We start from the raw sequence: 18,972 nt of genomic DNA on the forward strand, positions 1-18,972 counted from the left end.
TGCGAAAGGTGATCCTCGCAACCAAATTTTGAGTTGTAGTAGTGCTCTTCTTGTATGCTAGGTCATGTAATACTAACCATAACCTAGTAGCTAAGGGGGCTACTGTTGGGGAGAGCCCATATGGTACATGGGTCAAGTCTCCCACTAGAAGAGGCCCAAATTGTACAGTGTAGTGGCATATAAAACCCACATCCACCATTTCCTATATATGGAGCCCAAGGGTACGTGGGCAAGAGAATCTCTCTCGCTCCCACTCTCATTTGCAAACTGTAGCTTTCGCTTCCTCTCCTCTCTACTCTCCTCCTTAGGGCTACTTTGGCCATATAAATATTTAGTTTGATTTCTGTTCGACATATACATCTAAATATACAACTAGGTCAGCTGCTATATTTAGTTTGATTTCTGTTAGGCATGCTTATGAATATGCTGCCATTGTCATGAGAAATTATTGATGCAAGATATGGCCATATGGCAAGAGTATAAGCTCCATTATATATAGACATCAATACTTAGGTTTACCCATTGGAAGTAAATTAAAAGATAGTCGTCGTTCACACAGTGAGCTAGTATTACACAATGAATGAATCACTCAAAAATCAGGAAAAATCCATGTATGGAAACCATGTTAATTGATTGTTACTTTTAATAAAATCTCTCTCCCGTGAAGATATGAATTCCAATAAAAAAATAAGAAGCAACCGTGTTAAGCTAGCTCAAGTTCGTCGTGGAGACAGTAGCGGCCGCCATCGCAGTGCCTTAGCTGTCGCTGTTTCAAGTCGTGCACTACTACTCATACACAGAAGGTAACCAAGCTAAACAAGAGCAACAACTGGCCTATTTATGCCACTGGTTCCGTGATATGTCTGGTTGTGCTCAACACCTGCTTCCAAAAATTCCCAGTGACTCCGATGCCCAGAGGAATGGATCGATGAGCTCTTAAGCACTATATGAACTAGGAGCACGGCGACACAAACCAGAGACAGGAAGAGCTACTCTACTCTTCTGATTCGTTCCATGAAAGGCATGCATGTGCACGGCACACATCTTCATCCACAACATTGGACATTCCCTGTTTATAGCATTAGGCAGGTCAAAATTAAAACAGCTCAATTTTATTTACCTTCAATCTGGCCCACGTATTTATTAGATATTGGAAAATAAATAATTAAGTTGATGTATTAGTTATTTAGCTCATGAAAACTGAAGCCTTTCAATTGCTACATCCTCCATTTGTGCTCTTCTGCTGCATGCCAAAACTCTAATAAAGTCATAGTGTATTGCTATAGATATCAAAGCATTAGCCTATGTACCATAGCACCTCTAATAACGCTGGTATATATACCTGGTGCCAAAAGTTTTTTTTCTCGAATACGCAAGAGCATTGCGTACCATTGTATTAAGAAGATAGAAGTTTTAAAATACAAGAAAGGTCATTCCTAGCCCAGCAGTTACCTCAAAGGGGCCACATTTTGACTATGGCAACCTTGGGATCCAATGGGATCAACCTAAGGTATGATCTATTTGTGGTACCAGACCGTGTTGCTCCACCAGTCATCGCCCTAGATGCTGGGAATAGTTCATCAAGTACCTTGATGTTTCTCTGTTGATAGGGTGCCCTAGAAGTACGAGTCATACAAATGCTTGGCTATAGAGGAAATCGGTGCTGAAGGTGCCAGGATCACCATATTCTTCATGAGCAGTACTTCACCATGTTTGGACGCCGGGATGTGGTCCATCTGCTGAGCAGCAATCCGTCTGCTCCTAATGGGCATAACGGTTCGCTTTGGTGCCGGTTTCTGCTTGGGCGGGGAGTTGATGAGAGGTGTCTGCCTCATTACCTAGACCTCCTTAGTGAACCATGACAGTCGCTTGGCAGCCTCCCTTGGTGTGGGCGTGCCCTCAGCGCACAACTTGTCGCTTGCCCGATTGCCGCCCATTGCCGTGCCGTTGGCCGCCTCAGCTTGCTGTCCGGCAACCATGCACTAGGCCGAAGGCACAATCGAGGTGTGTGCCTTCATTGGTGAGGACGGTAGGACCTCCGTCCCCTCCTGGTCCATAGTTGCGCCCGCATGAATGGCCTGTCCCGCCGTGGTTGGTGTTGCATCGGGGCCAGGGAGCAGGTGGCTTTCCTTGGCCGCCTCATGCCTCAGGGATGGATGACCGTCGTTGTCGTTGCCTGGGACGCCGGAGAGTGGGGTTGTTGCGCCGCGGGGACCGCTGAGCAGCCCTGCCTCCAGAACCATCTGATCCAAGGCCGGCTGCCCTCAAGCAATCACCTCGCCAAGAGAGGTTGGGTCTTGCTCAAAACTTGGTGGTGCCTAGCAGTCTGTGACCATAGGTAGCAATCTTCCAGACTGCTCCGTTGCGCCACGACGACCGCTAAGCAGCCCTGCCCCAAGGACCTTCGAATCCAAGGCAGTCTGTCTTCCCACGATCGACTGGAAATGGGAGGTTGGATCTTGTTAAAAATGGAGCAGGGCCCAACAGTCGGTGACCTTGGCAGTCGATCTTCTGGACTGTTCCGTCGGCTCAACGTCTTGGACAAGCATCACGGTGCTCACCTCCGTCTTGCCGGTGGCATCGTCACGATGTCTCTAGGTGCCTTGGGTGCGCAGCCCATACCCCCTACAGGTTTGATGCCGGTCTGGGTTGCCCTCGTGGCCGGAACTACGACAGTCTCCAGCGCTGGGGCCAACTCGGTTGTGGCCCAAGGAGCACAATCGCTTGTAGTCTCTGGCTAAGTGTTGAAACCCACGGCATCGAAGGCATTGTAGAGGCAAGCAGCACGTGGCGATGCGGTGAGAATAAGACAAGCAGTTTAGGCACCAGTCTCACAACACTTTCGGGATGCGCCTCCGGCGAGGTGGCCTGAAGGGGGCGGCGCGCTGAGCAGGCGTCGCCTCTGCTTGCCTGTGCAGGACCTCCCGCCACCCCTCCGTGTCAGGCGGTGAGATGCGCCTCCTCCTCCACGACGGAACACACGTGCCCAATCTTAGGCGGGCAGGGACACAGCTTCGCCGGGCCCTGGTTGCCTGGTGCCAAAGGTTCTAGAGTATAAATATCTTTCTTTTTCATTGCCTTTATGGTATTTTTTTGGTATGAACATATACCATGAAGAGTTTTTTTTTCTTTCTAAGACTTATACCAATTGAAGACAGCACAATACGTCAAATAATATTTGTAGGGGCGGCTCTAGAGGCTTTGTAGGGGTAGTTTGCCCAGCCGCCCCTACCTAAGCGTCTCTACAAATCATGTATTTGTAAGGGCGGTTCCCAGACCGCCCCTACAAATCGATTTATAGGAGCGGCTGGGGCTGGTGTTATCAGCCGCTCCTACAAATCGATTTGTAGGGGCGGTTGTATATCAATTTCCAGAAATCACGAAAAAGGGGGGAAAATAGCAATTTTTTTAATCCGAGGAGGTTCCCACCGGCAGCCACACACCCCACTCTATGGTTGCAGCATTTTTCACGATTTTTGCACACTTTGCGTCGGCCGAGATTCGAACCTGAAACCTCTCCCTCGCGCGCAAACTCCTCTACCACTGCACCTCACGATCACTTGTGTCTACGATTCATTTTGGTTCCCCACATATTATACAAAACTAAGCATAAATTGATTATTTGAGGCCCTAAACTAATTCAAATGAAAAAGTTGTCAACTACAAAGTTTTATAACTTTTCGAGATCTACAACTTTCATTTTGGTAGTTTCTCCATCCAAGGTCATTTATAAAATTTGAATTTCAAATTTCAGAAATTCGAACGTAGTTTTCCATGACAAGATGATTTCAAATGAGAAAGTTGTCAACTATAAAGTTTCATAACTTTTCAAGATCTACAACTTTCATTTTTACTGTTTGTCCATCTAAGGTCGTTTAAAAAATTAAAATTTTAATTTTTTGAAAATTCAAACCTAGTTTTTCTTGACAAGATGATTTCAAATCAAAAAATTATCAACTATAAAATTTCATAACTTTTCGAGGTCTACAACTTTCATTTTGGTTGTTTCTCCATCCGAGGTTGTTTACAAAATTTGAATTTTAGTGCTTAATTTTTAATACTCGGTGTCTATTTGTAGGGGCTGTTCAATATTGAGCCGCCCTACAAATCTGATTTGTAGTGGCGGCTGGATATAGAGCCGCCCCTATAAATCGAGTTATTTATAGGGGCGACTGATAATACTGGCCGTCCCTATAAATCTATTTGTAAGAGCGGCTTATTTGGTAACCATTTGTAGGGTCGACTCAAGCCACCACATAAAGAAAGGGATGCGTTGCCATAAATCGTTTTTGTAGTAGTGGCATTTGATAATCATCTAGCAAACAGATGCCATCGTCTATATGCATGACGTCTTCCCTTTCACGTTGAAGCTTTGCATTTGGTTTTGCTTTGTTGCCTTTTCATTATGGAGTGGAGGTGACGTGCCTCTACATATATAGTTTTACATGACTACTTCCTAGGACTAATGAGCGCTCTTCTGCGCGTACGTGCTGTCTTCTCAACTTCTTAATCTAGCTAGCACACAGAATCCTGAAAACTCCAAAGCTTAAGTTCAGATACAGAGATCGAGACACATAAAAATGAATAATGAACCGATCGAGCACTAAAACTAAAACAGACAAGCAGGGTGCCAGGAAATTTTCATCAGTCTCATGGAGATGGAGTGCATGTATATATAAAAGCATCAGTCATACATCTCATATTTATTTATAGCAAGACCTGGTCAATGGTCAGGTTCATATTAAAGGTACAAATATGGGAGTTGCTATATTTCAGTCGCCTGAAATATATGAACCATCTCAGGCGACATCCAGGGCCCTTGGATTTGCATCCAAGGGTCAGATCTGTTCTCTGTTGTTTTTCTGTAGCAGACAACAAAACGGGTCTGCAAATGAACCGCAAACCCAACCAAAGCAGCTATCGGGCCCGCCAAACCTTAACAGGTGCAAGATCCGATACCCGCTATATCAAATAACTACTCATTCGAGCCACAAAGTAGCTATTCGGCCCAATAAAATAGTACACAGAAATTACAGCTCTGCCACTACACCCTCCAGCAAGAAAGAAACACCCCCGATCAATCTGGATCTAGAAGGGGAATTAGAGTGGAGAGAAGAGCGAAAATTAGAGAATAAATGCACAGGTAAAACACAAGAAGATGAACAAGGGCAAAGGATATAATCTGCCTAGGAAAAAGGTACTAATCAGCAAGATTATTCTATTTCTTGCCTTCATCTCCTTTTTCTCATTGCATCAGTTCACTGAAACACCTGAACCGTAACCATCTTGCTTCTGTCTTCTTTGTTGCTGTTGCTATAGCTCTATAGTTATCCAAAGTAAAGTACACTTGTCAAACCGATTTAGATTTCCAGTTATCTGTCTCCAACAATTACAAAACAAGTATATGAAAATTGCAAGTTTCAAATAGTGCAACTGTAACGTATTGTTACTTATATAAATACATGTATATATACAAACTAATTACTAGTATTATAAGCCCATCAAGGAGTGAGGAACAGAGTAGTATGTCAAAGTCACATTTGCATTTTCAGAGCCTAAAAAATTTAGTAAGACATTCACCTGTATTTAAGAGTAGGATGGTACATCATGAGTTATGTAAACTGCATTTAAGTGGTAGCACAAATCATAACAGTGACCATAGAGCAAATCTAGTGGGATCCATGCCTACATGGTGGTTGATGACTACAAGAACAATGTGTTATGAACCTAGGCAACTTGTAAAGGATTTAGGGGCAACTTGTATAGAATTCAGAGACAACATGTATAGGATTTAGAGGGAACTTGTATAGAATTAAGAGACAACTAGTATAGGATTTAGAGGTAACTTGTATAGGATTTTGGGGAAACTTGTAAAGAACTCAGAGGCAACTTGATCACAAATTGATCAGCTTGTGAAATTCCTTGCACATGACAGAATTGCCATAGAGGCAGACACCCTTTTTTTTGCTTGTTTGTTTTGGTTGTAAGTTTAGATGACCACCACAAATGTCACTGCCCACTGGCTGACTACAATGCAAAAGATATTCTTACACCTAAAAATAACAGTTTGTTGCATGTTTATGCAGGTTCACAACGAAGGACTGCATCAAATAGGAGATGCAAACTTCTTAAGGGAAATGGGTATTGGATGTGATGACACTGGACTGGAACTTACACAATTATCAGAGATAATAGCTAACATACATTATGAACAGGTTTGAAAAATTGATTTATCTTATTATATGCAGAGTGCTTTGGCAGTGTTGCTTTCACTAATCGGTTTATCTTAATATATGCAGAATGCTTTAGCAAGAGATTTAGAAGCCAATATTCAAAGTTACTACAATTTTAATTCAAACATTGTAAACCCTAATTATACTAATGAGGTAAATAAAAATTGCAGTTATTACATATTAAGAAAACTACAATTGTAATGCTACAAACTTGTAATTTAGACTATTCCTAATTGCAACTACTGATATTTGAGTTTCTTTTTGTTTGTTTGTAATGAACAGGATAGTTCATCAGCACTACTGGACTACAACTGTTATGGACATGATAGTCTTCTTCATATGCAGGGTGCGTCCGAAAGAGAAGTGGAATTCAATCATGAGAGCTACTACATGTTTCATACAAACATTGAAAATGCCAACAATACTCATGAGGTAAAAAGGAATTCAACTTATAACACATATTGTCAGTGTGACATATATAAGTTTGTCAAACCCTGTGCAAAAAATATAATAATAATAATGCAGCAGGCACTACAAGTTTGACTTACTTTGTCTTGCTTCAATGTGTTATTCCACTACTTTGTCTTCCTCTCTATCTCCTTGGCATTTGACTGACCTCATGCTGTAACAGCAGAGCTCAATACCACCAGTGAACTACAGCAGCTATGGACAAGAACAAGAAATGCAGAGACAAGAAGTGAGATTCCTAAAACTCACATTTCACAATTTTTTTTAAAAAATGGGTACTAACAAAAGAACTAAGATTTTATTGTAATGGTGAACCCCAAAATTTGCAGGTGATCATGTCACCAAGAGGAACAAGTTATGTACTATCACAGGGCGGATCAAGCTATACAAGCCCTATGAACCAAGTCATAGCTCAGGCTAAATCTTCAAATTAGAATTATGAAGAATTTTTGTCATCTGAAATGATAGGAAGTTTCATGGACATACTCAATGAGTCATTTCCACTAGAGGTATTTACTTGTTCTCTACATATACAGCTAAATTACTTTGTTTGCTACAATACAAGATGAAATATCTAACAGTACACCTTTTTTCTTATCGGTGAAAACAGAACCGGATGTTCATCACTACCAGCAGAATCTATGAGCCGCCACAAGATGATGCAGACGGCAAGCGAAATGAAGAATCAGAAGCAGTACTAGAGTTTGCAAATGAAGAAAACATGGTAGATGAGGAAAGACAAGATGAACAAGACAGTGAAGAGGAGCAAGATACAGAGGGCAACATGACAAAACAATATCTAGTAGCAAGTGAAGAACAAGATGAAGAAGAGCTCAGGGCAATTCAGATTGAAAGCCAAAGTATTATGGCAGCTGAGCGTTTATCTTAGGAACATGCTAGCAGGCATGTTCCTCAGCTAGGCATGAAATTCAAAACAACAGAAGATGCGTACAGTTTCTACAATGACTACGCATTTATAGTCAGGTTTTCATTGGTCAAATGGCACACATACAAGTGCCAAGACAAGAAAGATCACAACTATGGCCAGGTAACAAGGGTCACATACAAGTGTAACTTGTCTGGTAAGAGAAAGGAGGATGATAGCACTGATGTTTCAGGAGTACGAAGCACAAGAAACAACAAAAGGAAGATTTCTGTTTCAGGAGTCCAAAGCGTAAGAAAGAACAAAAAGAAGATTTCTGGTACACCGCCAACACCTAATCCTGTGCCAAACAAAAGGAAAACAAGTACGCTTGTACCAACCGAGTGCCCCGCTGAACTTGTTGTCACACTATAGAATGGAGAATGAACAATAACCAGGTTGAATCTTGAGCATAATCATGCGTTTGCAAGCAAGGATTAGAAGAATAAACTGTTTTCACAGATTAGGATGACTGAAATGGAGAAGGAACTTATTGCAACATTCAATAAAGTGAACCTACCAGATAGGAAGATTATGACAGTCCTATCTTATATAAGAGGGGATGTCACTCCATACAACAAGAAACATATCAGCAATGAGAAGACAAAGATAAATAAGCCAACATCGGATAATGACATGCAGCAAGTGTATGACTGGTTCTCTAAGAAACAGGCTGAGGACCCAATGTTCTTCTACAAGTTTTCCATAGATGAAAACAACAAAGTGAAAAATATTTTCTGGTCCAATGGTACAAGCAGAAGGTACTATGAGGAATTTGGAGATTGCATTAGTTTTGATACAACCTACAACACAAACAAGTACTCCCTCAAGTTTGCACCAATTGTTGGTATTACAGGTCATGGGGACAATTGCCTGTTTGGCTGCGCTTTCAAAATGGATGAAACTACAAAAACTTTTGAGTGGTTGTTTCAGACAATGCTGACTTGTATGGGAGGAAAGGACCCTAAAACTATAATCACTGACCTAGACCTAGCAATGAAGGCTACTATCAGAAACGTTCTACCGGACACTATTCATCAGAACTGCTTCTTCCACATTGTGAAGAAAGCTCAGGAGAAAGGTGGCAGGATATTTTCATTGGAAAGGAACAAGAAGCTGCATGACGATCTCTTTGACATTCTTAGGAACTCATTGACTGAAACAGAGTTTGAGTACTTGTACAAGAAGTTGCCACAAACATATGATGTCGGTGGCTTCAGATACCTTGATGATATGTGGTTTAATAGGGAAAATTTTGTTCCATGTTACTTCAAGAAGCATTTCTTCCCTTTCATCAACTCTACAGTGAGAAGTGAAGGCACAAATGCATTATTCAAACTGGATGTCACACCAAGGTATAGTATTATGAGATTTATGAATGAGTTCCAAAGAATTTCAGATACAACAGAAAAGAATCAAGCAGAACAGGACTTTGAAACCAGATCAATGCCTTGGTTGAGTACGTCATATGAGTTCGAAAGGCAGGCTGCAAGGCTGTACAACAGAAAGATATTCTTCAAGTTTCAAAAGGAGCTCATATTGGCAACAAAGTATGAGGCTCAAGAACTCTAGAAAGATAAAGTTTATGCAGTGTTAAAATCATAGTACCATAGGTAGTTTGAGTTCAGAACAAGGAGATACATTGTGACAGTAGACTTGACACAGAAAAACTACAGATGTCTGTGTTGCAAATTTGAAAAAGATGGTATAATATGCTGCCATATCATCAAGGTGCTCACAAACCTAAATATATCTCAGCTAGATGACAGTTATTTCATTGAAAGATGGAGGGCTAAAGAGAGGAAACAGTTGACAAGGCAGAATACTGTACCAGAAATAGAGATTGAGAAGAGTAGGCCATTGAGGCACAACATATTGTCAAACAAGTTGAGCAATATTGCTTCAGATGGATCAAGAACAATGGAAACATTCAACTATGTTCTAGAAGAAGTCGAGCGAATGCAAAGAAAACTCAATGAACCAGCAGATGAAGTCAGACTGCAACAATCACAATCTGTTCAACAAAGTGGTACTAATGTTTTGCAAGATGCTAATGATGTAGTCAGACTACCTCAAACAGAATCAGCTCAAGAAAGTGATACAATGCTTTTGCAAGACCCTAATAATGCTCAGAAAAGAGGAAGGCCCAAGAAAGTGACCAGGCAAATAGGAATAGTTGAGGACATCAGAAGCAAAGCAAAAAGCAACTTTACATGTACACACTGTCATGAAGGAGGGCATAACATCAAGACATGCCAAAAAAAAGCATCTTCCTCCTGTGCCTAAAAAACAAAGAAAAGGAAATCAGGTAACACAGAGAAACATAGGCAAAAAGTAAATGTTAGCACTACAACAACAGATGTCACTTCTTCATATGTATATTCATCTAATGTTGTTGATATTATCATGCAGGAGATGTTGACAACACTAATAAATAGTAGTAGTGCAAGTGCAGCAAGCAAACCAAAGAAGGGGAAAGTCAAGAATTGAGAAAACCAAAAACAAGAGATGGAATGCTAATAGCTGCAATTACAGTGGCCAAATAATTTATGTAATTTATTAGTAATAGAGTAATTGTAAATTCAGTACTATTATATCTTTAGACCTACAATGAAATGTATCTATCTGAGGCTACTAGAAGAGACTACTGGGCCACAACTTGATAAAACTTGGATTGCACGTGCTCATAACTAAAATTGCAGTGCCCTACTGTCGGTGTTTTGGACCGGTGGGCCCTCAACCAACTAGTGAATTTGTACTGCGTGTCCCTAATCCCAGATGATGATGCAAAGAGACACAAGGTTTATACTAGTTCAGGCAATAGGTGCCCTACGTCCAGTCTGAGAGATCGATTTTGTATTCCTTGCACCGAGTTGCTCGTAGTAGAGGGTTACAAGCAGGGCGAGAGAGGGATCTAGCCCTAGGTCTCTACGTAGTGGCATGAGTCGCTTGTTCATCTTTGTGCGTGTGAGCGTGTTCGTGGACCTGAACTTGTCGTGAGTTCGTTAGAGCGAGAGCCTAAGCCTCCCTAGAAACGGCCCCGGTCTCTACCTTTTATAGTCGAAGGGGGGGATAGGGGTGATACATGTGTTCGCTATGCAGCATCCTATAAGCGGCGGTGGCATGTCCGAGCCCTGTAGCTTGCTACTATGGTGGCATGGTCGACGGAGCGGTCTTGTACTTGGTGTACTAGAGCGACGCGCCAATCACGCTCGATCCTATGCGACGTGGGAGCTCTAGTGATAGCTTGAAGCAGGGCATGGCGGGCGACGTGCCTGGTCGCTGTATGTTGACAGCGTAAAGAGCCGAGGCTCAGTTCGCGCCGAGGCCGAGCCATCGTGGGGGGCTCGGTGGGCGCGAATCCTGAGGTTGCCGAGACCCTAAAGTGGTTGTCCGAGGCTTGGAGGGAACAGTTGGTCTTGTACACTGATTCCGAGGCCATAGTGACCCGGACTTGACTCCCCACACCGTGCTGTCCTCGGAGTAGTTGGGGTCAGGTAGCACAGCGCCGCATGGGTGTCCGTCGTGGGCACAGTGCCAAGCACAGCGATAGATAACCCTTGCCCCGTCCTGTCCCGGACGTCATGGCGTCGATGTGACCCCCGTCGCGTCGGCCACTTCGCTGTGTCAAGCCGTCGTTTGGCTGATATTGCGGGAGCGGTTGGGCACGTTTAGTTGGACGTGACGTTCTGTCAGAGAAATCGGTCGAGGTGGAGGCGACGGGGTTTTTGCCAAGCCCGCCTTGAACGAGGCGGAGAATCGGTTTCCCATCCGAGGCCTTACGAGCCGGCCTCGAGCGAGACAGAGAATCGGTTCCCCGTCCGAGGCTTTACGAGCCGGCCTCGAGTGAGATAGAGAATCGGTTTCCTATCCGAGGCCTTATGCGTGGGGCCTCAAGCGAGGTGGAGAGTTGGTAGCCTCGGACAAGACCGGGGGTTTAGCCAATAGTTGTCTCTTGGCTTTGATTTTGATAGGGTCTAAGCTATTTTTTCGGTTCTTGCTTAAGGGACCCCTTTTTGTGGTACCCGACAGTAGCCCTCGAGCCTCAGGGAGAGTGTGAGCGCTCTTCCTGAGGTTTCAACGAGACTTGGCTCGCGGCAGCTCCTGACAGGATGATATTTTGTACTCGAGGCCTCGGTGGGTGTGCGTGAGCGCACCCACCGGGTGTAGCCCCTGAGGCCCTGGAGGAGTGGATTTATTCCACTAGGGGTTTTTCTCACGTCGTGTGAGGGGTTTTATTGCGTTTGCTGAGTCCATGAGTGCGAGTTCGGGTCGCTGGGTCTTCGGCTTGGTTGCAGGAAGGGCCTCCGAGCCTTTGCGCAGAGCAAGAGGGTGATCAGGAGTTCCCCTATCATTTTTGTGCGGCCCTCATGCATCCTTTTCGTTCGGAAGGAGGGGTGGAGGATGCCAGGCTACCCTCGGTGGGCGCGAGCAGTGACATCTCCGGTGAGCTGTTATCGGGTAAGTCCGAGTGGAGGCCCGTGCCCCGTTCAATAAGGGTCGGCTAGCGGTCTAGAGACGCACTCCAAAAGTACCAGAGGGCTTCTCTAGTGGGTCCCAGGGCTATTCAATTGGCCCCGGGGGCTCGATGCCTCCCTACGGTGGGATCCCATTCGGAGACTTCCCTGTCGGTCTCAGACACAACTTAGGGCATCCTAAGCATTTGCTTGCTTGGGCCTTGGCCATGTATGGGCTCGCCCATAGTCATCCCTAACTCTGTTTGTCCTGGGGTGGCTGTCGAAACCTTAGGGGGCCCAACCTTTGAACCCCTAGACCGTAACGGGCTCGGTGCCCTTTATCGTGTTTTTCCGAGCCTCCGAGTGTGAGCTTGGGTTGCTTGTCTTCGTCCTAGGTGCAGGAAGAGCCCCCGAGCCTCTGCATGGAGCAAGAGGGTGGTCAGGAGTTCCCCTATCTTTTTGTGCGACCCTCGCGCATCCTTTTCATTCAGAAGGAGGGGTTGTTTGCCGAGCCCCCTTGAGTGTGAGCCTGGGTCGCTGGGTCTCAACAAGGTTGCAGGAAGAGCCCCCGAGCCTCTGCATGGAGCGAGAGGGCGATCAGGAGTTCCCCTAGCTTTTTGTGCGACCCTCGCGCATCCTTTTCGTTCGGAAGGAGGGGTTGTTTGCCGAGCCCCCTCGAGTGTGAGCCTGGGTCACTGGGTCTCGGCAAGGTTGCAGGAAGAGCCCTCGAGCCTCTGCACAGAGCGAGAGGGCGATCAGGAGTTCCCCTGGCTTTTTGTGTGACCCTCACGCATCCTTTTCGTTCAGAAGGAGGGGTTGTTTGTCGAGCCCCCTTAGGTGCAAGCCTAGGTTGCTGGGTCTTAGCAAGGTTGCAGGAAGAGCCCCTAAGCCTCTGCATGGAGCGAGAGGGCGATCAGGAGTTCCCCTAGCTTTTTGTGCGACCCTCGTGCATCTTTTCGCTCAGAAGAAGGGGTCAAATATGCCAGGCTACCCTCGATGGGCGCGAGCGGTGACACTTCTGGTGAGCTATTATCGGGTGAGTCCGAGTGGAGGCACGTGCCCAATTCGATAGGGTCAGCTAGCAGTCTAGAGACACACTCCAAAAGTACCAGAGGGCTTCTCTAGTGGGTCCTAGGGCCGTTCGATTGGCCCCGGGGGCTCAATGCCTCCCTACGATGGGATCCCATTTAGAGACCACCCTACCGGTCTCGGACACGACTTAGGGCGTCCCAAGTGTTTCGCTTGCTTGGGCCTCAGCCATGTATAGTCTCACCCATAGTCATCCCTGACTCTGTTGTCCTGGGGCGGCTGTCGAAACCCTCGAGGGCCCAGCCTTCGAACCCTTGGACCGTAGCGGGCTCGGTGCCCAGTTCCTTAGTTTGGAAGGAATCGGGTGGGGGGTATTCCCCTCCTATAGGCTGACAATGGTAGGAGCACCTTTTTAGACGGTTTTCTTGGGGAGGCAAAACGGCGCTTGCTGCTGCTGTGGTCGGATGCGACGTGGTGTCAGCGAATGGGACATAACTGTGCACGCGATTAATAAGGAAAAGGTGGGCGCGTGGGCGGTAAAATCGGATCTGGATTAACTATGCTAGATCTGAGGGAAACTTCCCCGGTTTCATCGCCCATCCATTTTGCCCCCTTCCTGCATAAATACATGTCGAGCCTCACCCCTCTCCTCCTTACCTTGTCTGCCTTTGCTTTTGCTACCCTCGAGCTGTTGCTAGGAACAGAGAGCGCCGGGGAGAAGAAGGGAGAAGGGAGAGGAAGAGAGGGAGAGAGCAAGGCTTACCGCCGTAGTCGCATTCCCCACCATACTCATGGCCAACGTGGTTGTCATCTAGGTGGATCCTTGGGGTCAGTCCGACATATCCGTTGAGACGCTGCAGTCGCTCATCGATGATGGCCTCCTTCGTCCGGTTACTGACCCCAGTAGACCGGAGTGGATTGCTTCGGGGGGCGAGCCAAAGCCGAGGCCACGTGATGGCTACGTTTGTGAGCTTCGTGTCCTTCTATGAGTGCGGTCTTTGCCTGCCGGTGGATCGGTTCATGCGGGCGCTCCCGCACTACTATGACATGGAGCTCCACAACTTCAACCCCAACTCCATCGCGTAGGCGGCCATCTTCGTCGCCGTCTACGAGGGGTACCTAGGGATTGCCCCCCCATTGGGAGCTGTGGCTCCACCTCTTCTGGGCGGGGCACACCACCAAGCCAATGGGCACAACAGGCATGAGAAAGGTGGTGAGGGCCAGAGGCTGCACTCTCCAAGTGTGCCAAGACCGGCAGCACCTCTACATCCCGGCGCAACTCGTGTCGTCCAACCGCCACTGGTATAACAGCTGATTCTACCTCCGCAACGATGATGGCGGACTTCCCCCCTACACTGGGCAGGTCATGGAGAGCCAGCTGGAGAAGTGGAGGTATGACGTCCCGAAGGAGGATCAGCCCAAGCTGCAGTCACTCTTGGAGGGTCTAAAGAGGCTGCGCAGTTGTAGCCTTATGGCGGCTGTGGTCGTGGCGGCCTTCCACCGCCGAAGGGTGCTGCCGCTGATGGCTCAGCGGCGGTGCCTGTTTGACATGAGACCGGATGAGCTGATCGAGGGCATCCGGATGTCCGCCGACGCCCTCTCCGATGAGGAGATTCTACGTCGGGTGAGGGAGACGGTGGAGGGGAAGCTAAGGAGCGGTGGTCTGACCCCCATCGCAATGTGCCCGTCGCGGGGGTACCTCTCCCTGGTAAGTCACGCGCCGCTGCAGCCCCCAAGGCCTCCCCATTCCTCATCATTTCCTATTCCCTTATTTGTGTTCGTCGTTCCTATAGGGAATGAGGGACGTGCGAGCCTCCCCGCCGCCTATTCCCGAGGACGCAAAGCGGTGGGCGGTGAACCAGGCGCACACCGAGGCGCAGAAGAAGAAGAAGGATGCCGAGGAGGCAAAGCGCATGAGGAAGATCCTTGAGCGCGAGGAGCTGGAGAAGCGCCACCGATAGTAGAGGCAGGACGGTCTCCCGATGGAGGCGTCCCCATCGCCATCGCTGTCGACGGACTCTTTGGGCAAAGATGACAAGAGCGAGGTGGGGTGGGGTCCCCTGGACCATCTCCCTGACATCGGGGGATAGCGCTCAGGGCGTCGGCGAGTAGCCCAGTGCTTCCAGGGGGTGGAGGAAAGGATGCCTCGGGGCCGGCGATCGCCCCCCCGAAGCCGAGGCCGATACACCCGCGGCACGGGCATTAGGGAAGCGCGCCGTCTGCCTGGTGGGCTTGAAGGCAGAGGTGGAGCTTGGTGGCGGCGGGGGCAATGCAACTGCCCCTGTAGAGGATCGAGGGGGCGTCGGAGTCCGGCGAGGGCCGGCTGGCACCAGCGGATACAGAGGCCGTGCCACCGCTGCCGCCACTATTGTTGCAGAGGAGGGTCGCAGTGCCAAAGCGGTTGCGTCCCTATTCGAGGTAAGTGCTTTGTCAGCGGAGTTCGTATCGTCTCCCGCTCGCTTTTTGGTCGTATGCTGACCGTGTAAGTATCTCATCTTTAGCCAGAAGCGTCATGCGGAGGTGCCCGCCTTGGTGCCACGTAAGGTGCTTAAGGTGAGCCCTAGCTCCACTGCCCACTAGGTGGTGGAGGCACAAGCCGCCATACAACATGGCGCAGAGTCGGCGAGGGCCGACCCGAAGGAGCCGGTAGCCCAGGGAGAGGCTACCGAGGCGGCCATGAAGCAAGTGGAGGAGGAGGAGCCTATGCCCCGCGAGGCCGAGGCCCATGGGTTGAATGAAGCTGAGGCACCCTCAGTCACCGAGGCCACCAAGGGCGAGGCTGAGGCCCCCCGGATTCCTAAGGCCGAGGAGATAGAGGCCGAGGTGGCAAAGGTTGGAGCCCTCGGGACCACCGAGGCCGGGGTGGCGGGGACCAGAGCCCCCAGGACCACCAAGGCCAGGGTGGCGGAGGCCGGAGCCCTCGGGACCACCGAGGCTGGGGTGGCAGAGGCCGGCGTGAGCGCGGCGAAGCTGGTGGCCCAGGAAGTGGAGATGGAGGCGGGGCAAGCCTCAGTGCTGCCCCCAGTCCAAGGCCCACCGCTGACTCAGGAGAGCGCCCGAGAAGTGGAGGTCCATCCGATCTCCTCCGATGATACTTCCCGGGGGAAGGAGGCGGTGGATGCCGAGGCGGTCAGCACCACAGAGCAGCCAGCTCCAACCTCTGGTGAGGGAAACTCAGCCCTCGTGTGGGTACAACCTGAGCCCCGTGGGTGGGATCATATGCGTGTCTTATGGCGGAGCCGGGATGACCCTAAGGGGGAGCCTTTGTTCGCTCTTGAGGACATGGTTGAGGGGGGCAATGGAGCACTTTCGAGCAATACCGTCGTCTGGCAGAGCGGTCGCTACGGACAGCGCTGTCCGTTGTGGCTGACGATCTACCCGATGTCGCCCAGGTACGCGCCTTCTCTTCTTGTGTGGTGTCGTCTTTTTCCCGAGTTCTCTCGCAGCGCTTGATGTCTATTCTGCCTATCCAGGAGCTCGAGGACTGGTCCCTCAGGAAGTCGTTGTTCCTCTGGCGGGAGAGGGGCATCTAGGACCAGCTCCAGCAGCAGAAGGACCTGCTTGCTGGTGCCAACGAGCTTCTATCGGCGTGGAGCGCGGAGGTGGAGAACCTCTGCCTTTGCTTTGCCGATGCGAAGGCCGAGGCAGCCATGGTTCGGGAGCAGGCCGCCCCTCTGGCGGTGCAGATCAAGGAGCTGGAGGAGGAGCTGACCTGGGCGGCCAGTGAGTGGGACACCTTTAGGTCCCAGGCTAAAGAAGCGAAGGCCTCTGCCAAGGCCATCGCTGGGCAGCTGGGGACAGAGCAGGGTGCGCACCTGTTGATGAAAGGCACCCTAGCCGAGGCCCTCAAGGTGGCCGAGGCCTCCCGGGTCGAGGCCCTGGCACTAAAGGAGAAGGCCGACGGTGAGTCCCATTGAGCCACGCCCCTTGTTTTATTTGTTTTTCTTGCGCTCGACCCCTAACCCCCCAATGTGATGCAGAGCTGGAGAAGGAGGCTTCCAGGGCGGCCAAGGCCTCTCGGGTCGAGGTCCAGCGCCTAAAGGAGAAAGCCGAGGCCTCTCGGGTCGAGGCCCAATGCTGGGAAGAGAAAGCCGGGGGTGAGTCCCATAGGCCTTAACCCCTGTTCGGCTTATTTCCCTTTGCGCTTAACCCCATCCTGCTTGTCTTGGCATAGGGTTGGAGAAGGAGGTCTCCTGGGTTGCTAAGGCTTCCGTCGCGGTGTGGGTGGTGCTCGATGCCGAGATCGGGGAGCACAATGTGCTGTAGAGTGCCTCCCATACCGCCTGCGAGGCCCTAGAGGTTGAGGGAGTCCAGTCGGGTAGCTCCCTTGGGAGCCGCCTGATTGCGTTGAGCGGCCAAGTGCGCGAGCGACTCCGAGGGGCACTACACATGGGCATCAAGCGTGCTCTGGCCATCGTCGTCTCGCACTATGTTGGCGTCGACCTTGAGGCCATTAGCGATGGCTACGTCCTGGCCGAGGATGACGAGGAGGCCGATGAGGAGGTCAGGAAGCTGATGGAGGCGGCTGAGGGCCCCGACATGGCGCTGGCCAAGCTGTTCGAGGAGGAGGTGGTCCCTCCCATGCCGTCCACTGATGCTGGAGACCCTGAGCCTTGACCTGGGCCCAAGAGGCCATGTAAACAGATTAGGATTATTTTTGTACCGTAACGCCTGTGGCCTATCGAGGCCTTTTTTAAAGTACTTGTGCGTCTACGCTTCTTAATCATTTTTACTGTATTTCCGAGCCTCTGCCCTCTATCTCGTCTCTGAACATATCTCTTGCAAAAAACTTCCTCGAAGCCTAAGCTGCCCCTTGGGCGAAAGGTGGTGAGGGAGTGCCATAGCCCGGAGGCGTAGGTCGTCTCGCGACTTGACCGGCCTTTTAGCCTTGAGACAGACTTTCAGTCCTTAGTTTTTTTACAACCGATTTGTCAGAGCGTGCTAGAGAGTTAGGCATAGATTTTTTTTCAAAAAAACGACTAAAAAAATGGTACATGGGACTTAGGGGGGGAGTCCTCCCTTCTAGCCCCGAGGGAGGCTCGGTTCTGCAGAGGTAGAGTCAAGTCTTGTTCGAGCCCCGCGGTGGGCACCTCTGCAGAGGCAGAGCCAAGTCTCCCTTATGGTGTTATCATAACGCTGAGCCCTTTGATAGGCTCGGGGGGTTTCTCAAAAAATTAGAACAACTAAAGAACGCTTCTTAATTGTATTTCGAGAAACGATGTATACAATGCTTAGAAATTTAATGGTAAAAGCGACATAGCTGTTCTATGTTCCAAGCGTTGGTGAGGATTTCACCCTTCTCGTTGGCTAGCTTGTAGGTCCCGGGCTTCAGCATTTGGGCGACGATGTATGGTCCTTCCCATGGCGGGGTCAGCTTGTGGTGGCCCTTGTTGCTCTGCCTCAGCCTCAGCACCAGGTCGCCCACCTTCAGGTCTTGGCTTCGAATGCGTCGGGCTTGATAGCGTCGTAGGGCTTGCTGGTACTTGGCCAAAAATGTAGAAGCGCAACATCTCGGGCTTCCTCCAGTTGGTCGAGGGCATCTCCGTGGGTGGTGTGGTTGCTTTGCTCGTTGTTGGCCTGTAGCCTCGAGGAACCGTATTCCAAGTCAGTGGGGAGGACGGCCTCGGCTCCATAGACCAGGAAGAATGGTGTGAACCCCATGGCTCAGCTTGGGGTGTTCCTTAGGCTCTAGATGACCGATGGGAGTTCAGCAAGCCATTTCTTGCCAAATTTCTTCAACCAGTTGTATATTTTTAGCTTGACGCCTTGTAGGATCATGCCGTTGGCACGTTCTACTTGGCCGTTTGTCCTAGGGTTTCCTATGGCCGACTAGGCCACATGGATGTGGTGGTCATCGCAGAAT

General features: G+C 49.1%; 3 protein-coding genes across 3 annotated transcripts; all 3 read left to right on the forward strand.

The window, feature by feature from the left end:
* The first annotated feature begins 4,975 nt into the window (after nucleotides 1-4,975).
* LOC136462507 (uncharacterized) lies at nucleotides 4,976-7,444 on the forward strand. Its single transcript, XM_066461610.1, has 7 exons — nucleotides 4,976-5,197; nucleotides 6,087-6,215; nucleotides 6,300-6,386; nucleotides 6,516-6,665; nucleotides 6,868-6,930; nucleotides 7,031-7,210; nucleotides 7,312-7,444. The coding sequence occupies exons 1-6, from the start codon at nucleotides 5,159-5,161 to the stop codon at nucleotides 7,133-7,135; spliced, it is 573 nt and encodes a 190-aa protein (XP_066317707.1). The 5' UTR covers nucleotides 4,976-5,158; the 3' UTR covers nucleotides 7,136-7,210; nucleotides 7,312-7,444.
* Nucleotides 7,445-8,100: 656 nt separating this feature from the next.
* On the forward strand, nucleotides 8,101-10,113 carry LOC136465020 (protein FAR1-RELATED SEQUENCE 5-like). Its single transcript, XM_066463924.1, has 3 exons — nucleotides 8,101-9,173; nucleotides 9,408-9,777; nucleotides 10,036-10,113. Exons 1-3 carry the CDS (start codon nucleotides 8,101-8,103, stop codon nucleotides 10,111-10,113), a joined length of 1,521 nt encoding a protein of 506 aa, XP_066320021.1.
* Nucleotides 10,114-15,785: 5,672 nt separating this feature from the next.
* On the forward strand, nucleotides 15,786-16,642 carry LOC136465022 (uncharacterized). The gene is made up of 2 exons (XM_066463925.1): nucleotides 15,786-16,298; nucleotides 16,583-16,642. Exons 1-2 carry the CDS (start codon nucleotides 15,786-15,788, stop codon nucleotides 16,640-16,642), a joined length of 573 nt encoding a protein of 190 aa, XP_066320022.1.
* The last annotated feature ends 2,330 nt before the right edge of the window (nucleotides 16,643-18,972 follow it).

Source organism: Miscanthus floridulus, chromosome 7, assembly GCF_019320115.1.
Source record: "Miscanthus floridulus cultivar M001 chromosome 7, ASM1932011v1, whole genome shotgun sequence".
Lineage (NCBI taxonomy): Eukaryota > Viridiplantae > Streptophyta > Magnoliopsida > Poales > Poaceae > Miscanthus > Miscanthus floridulus.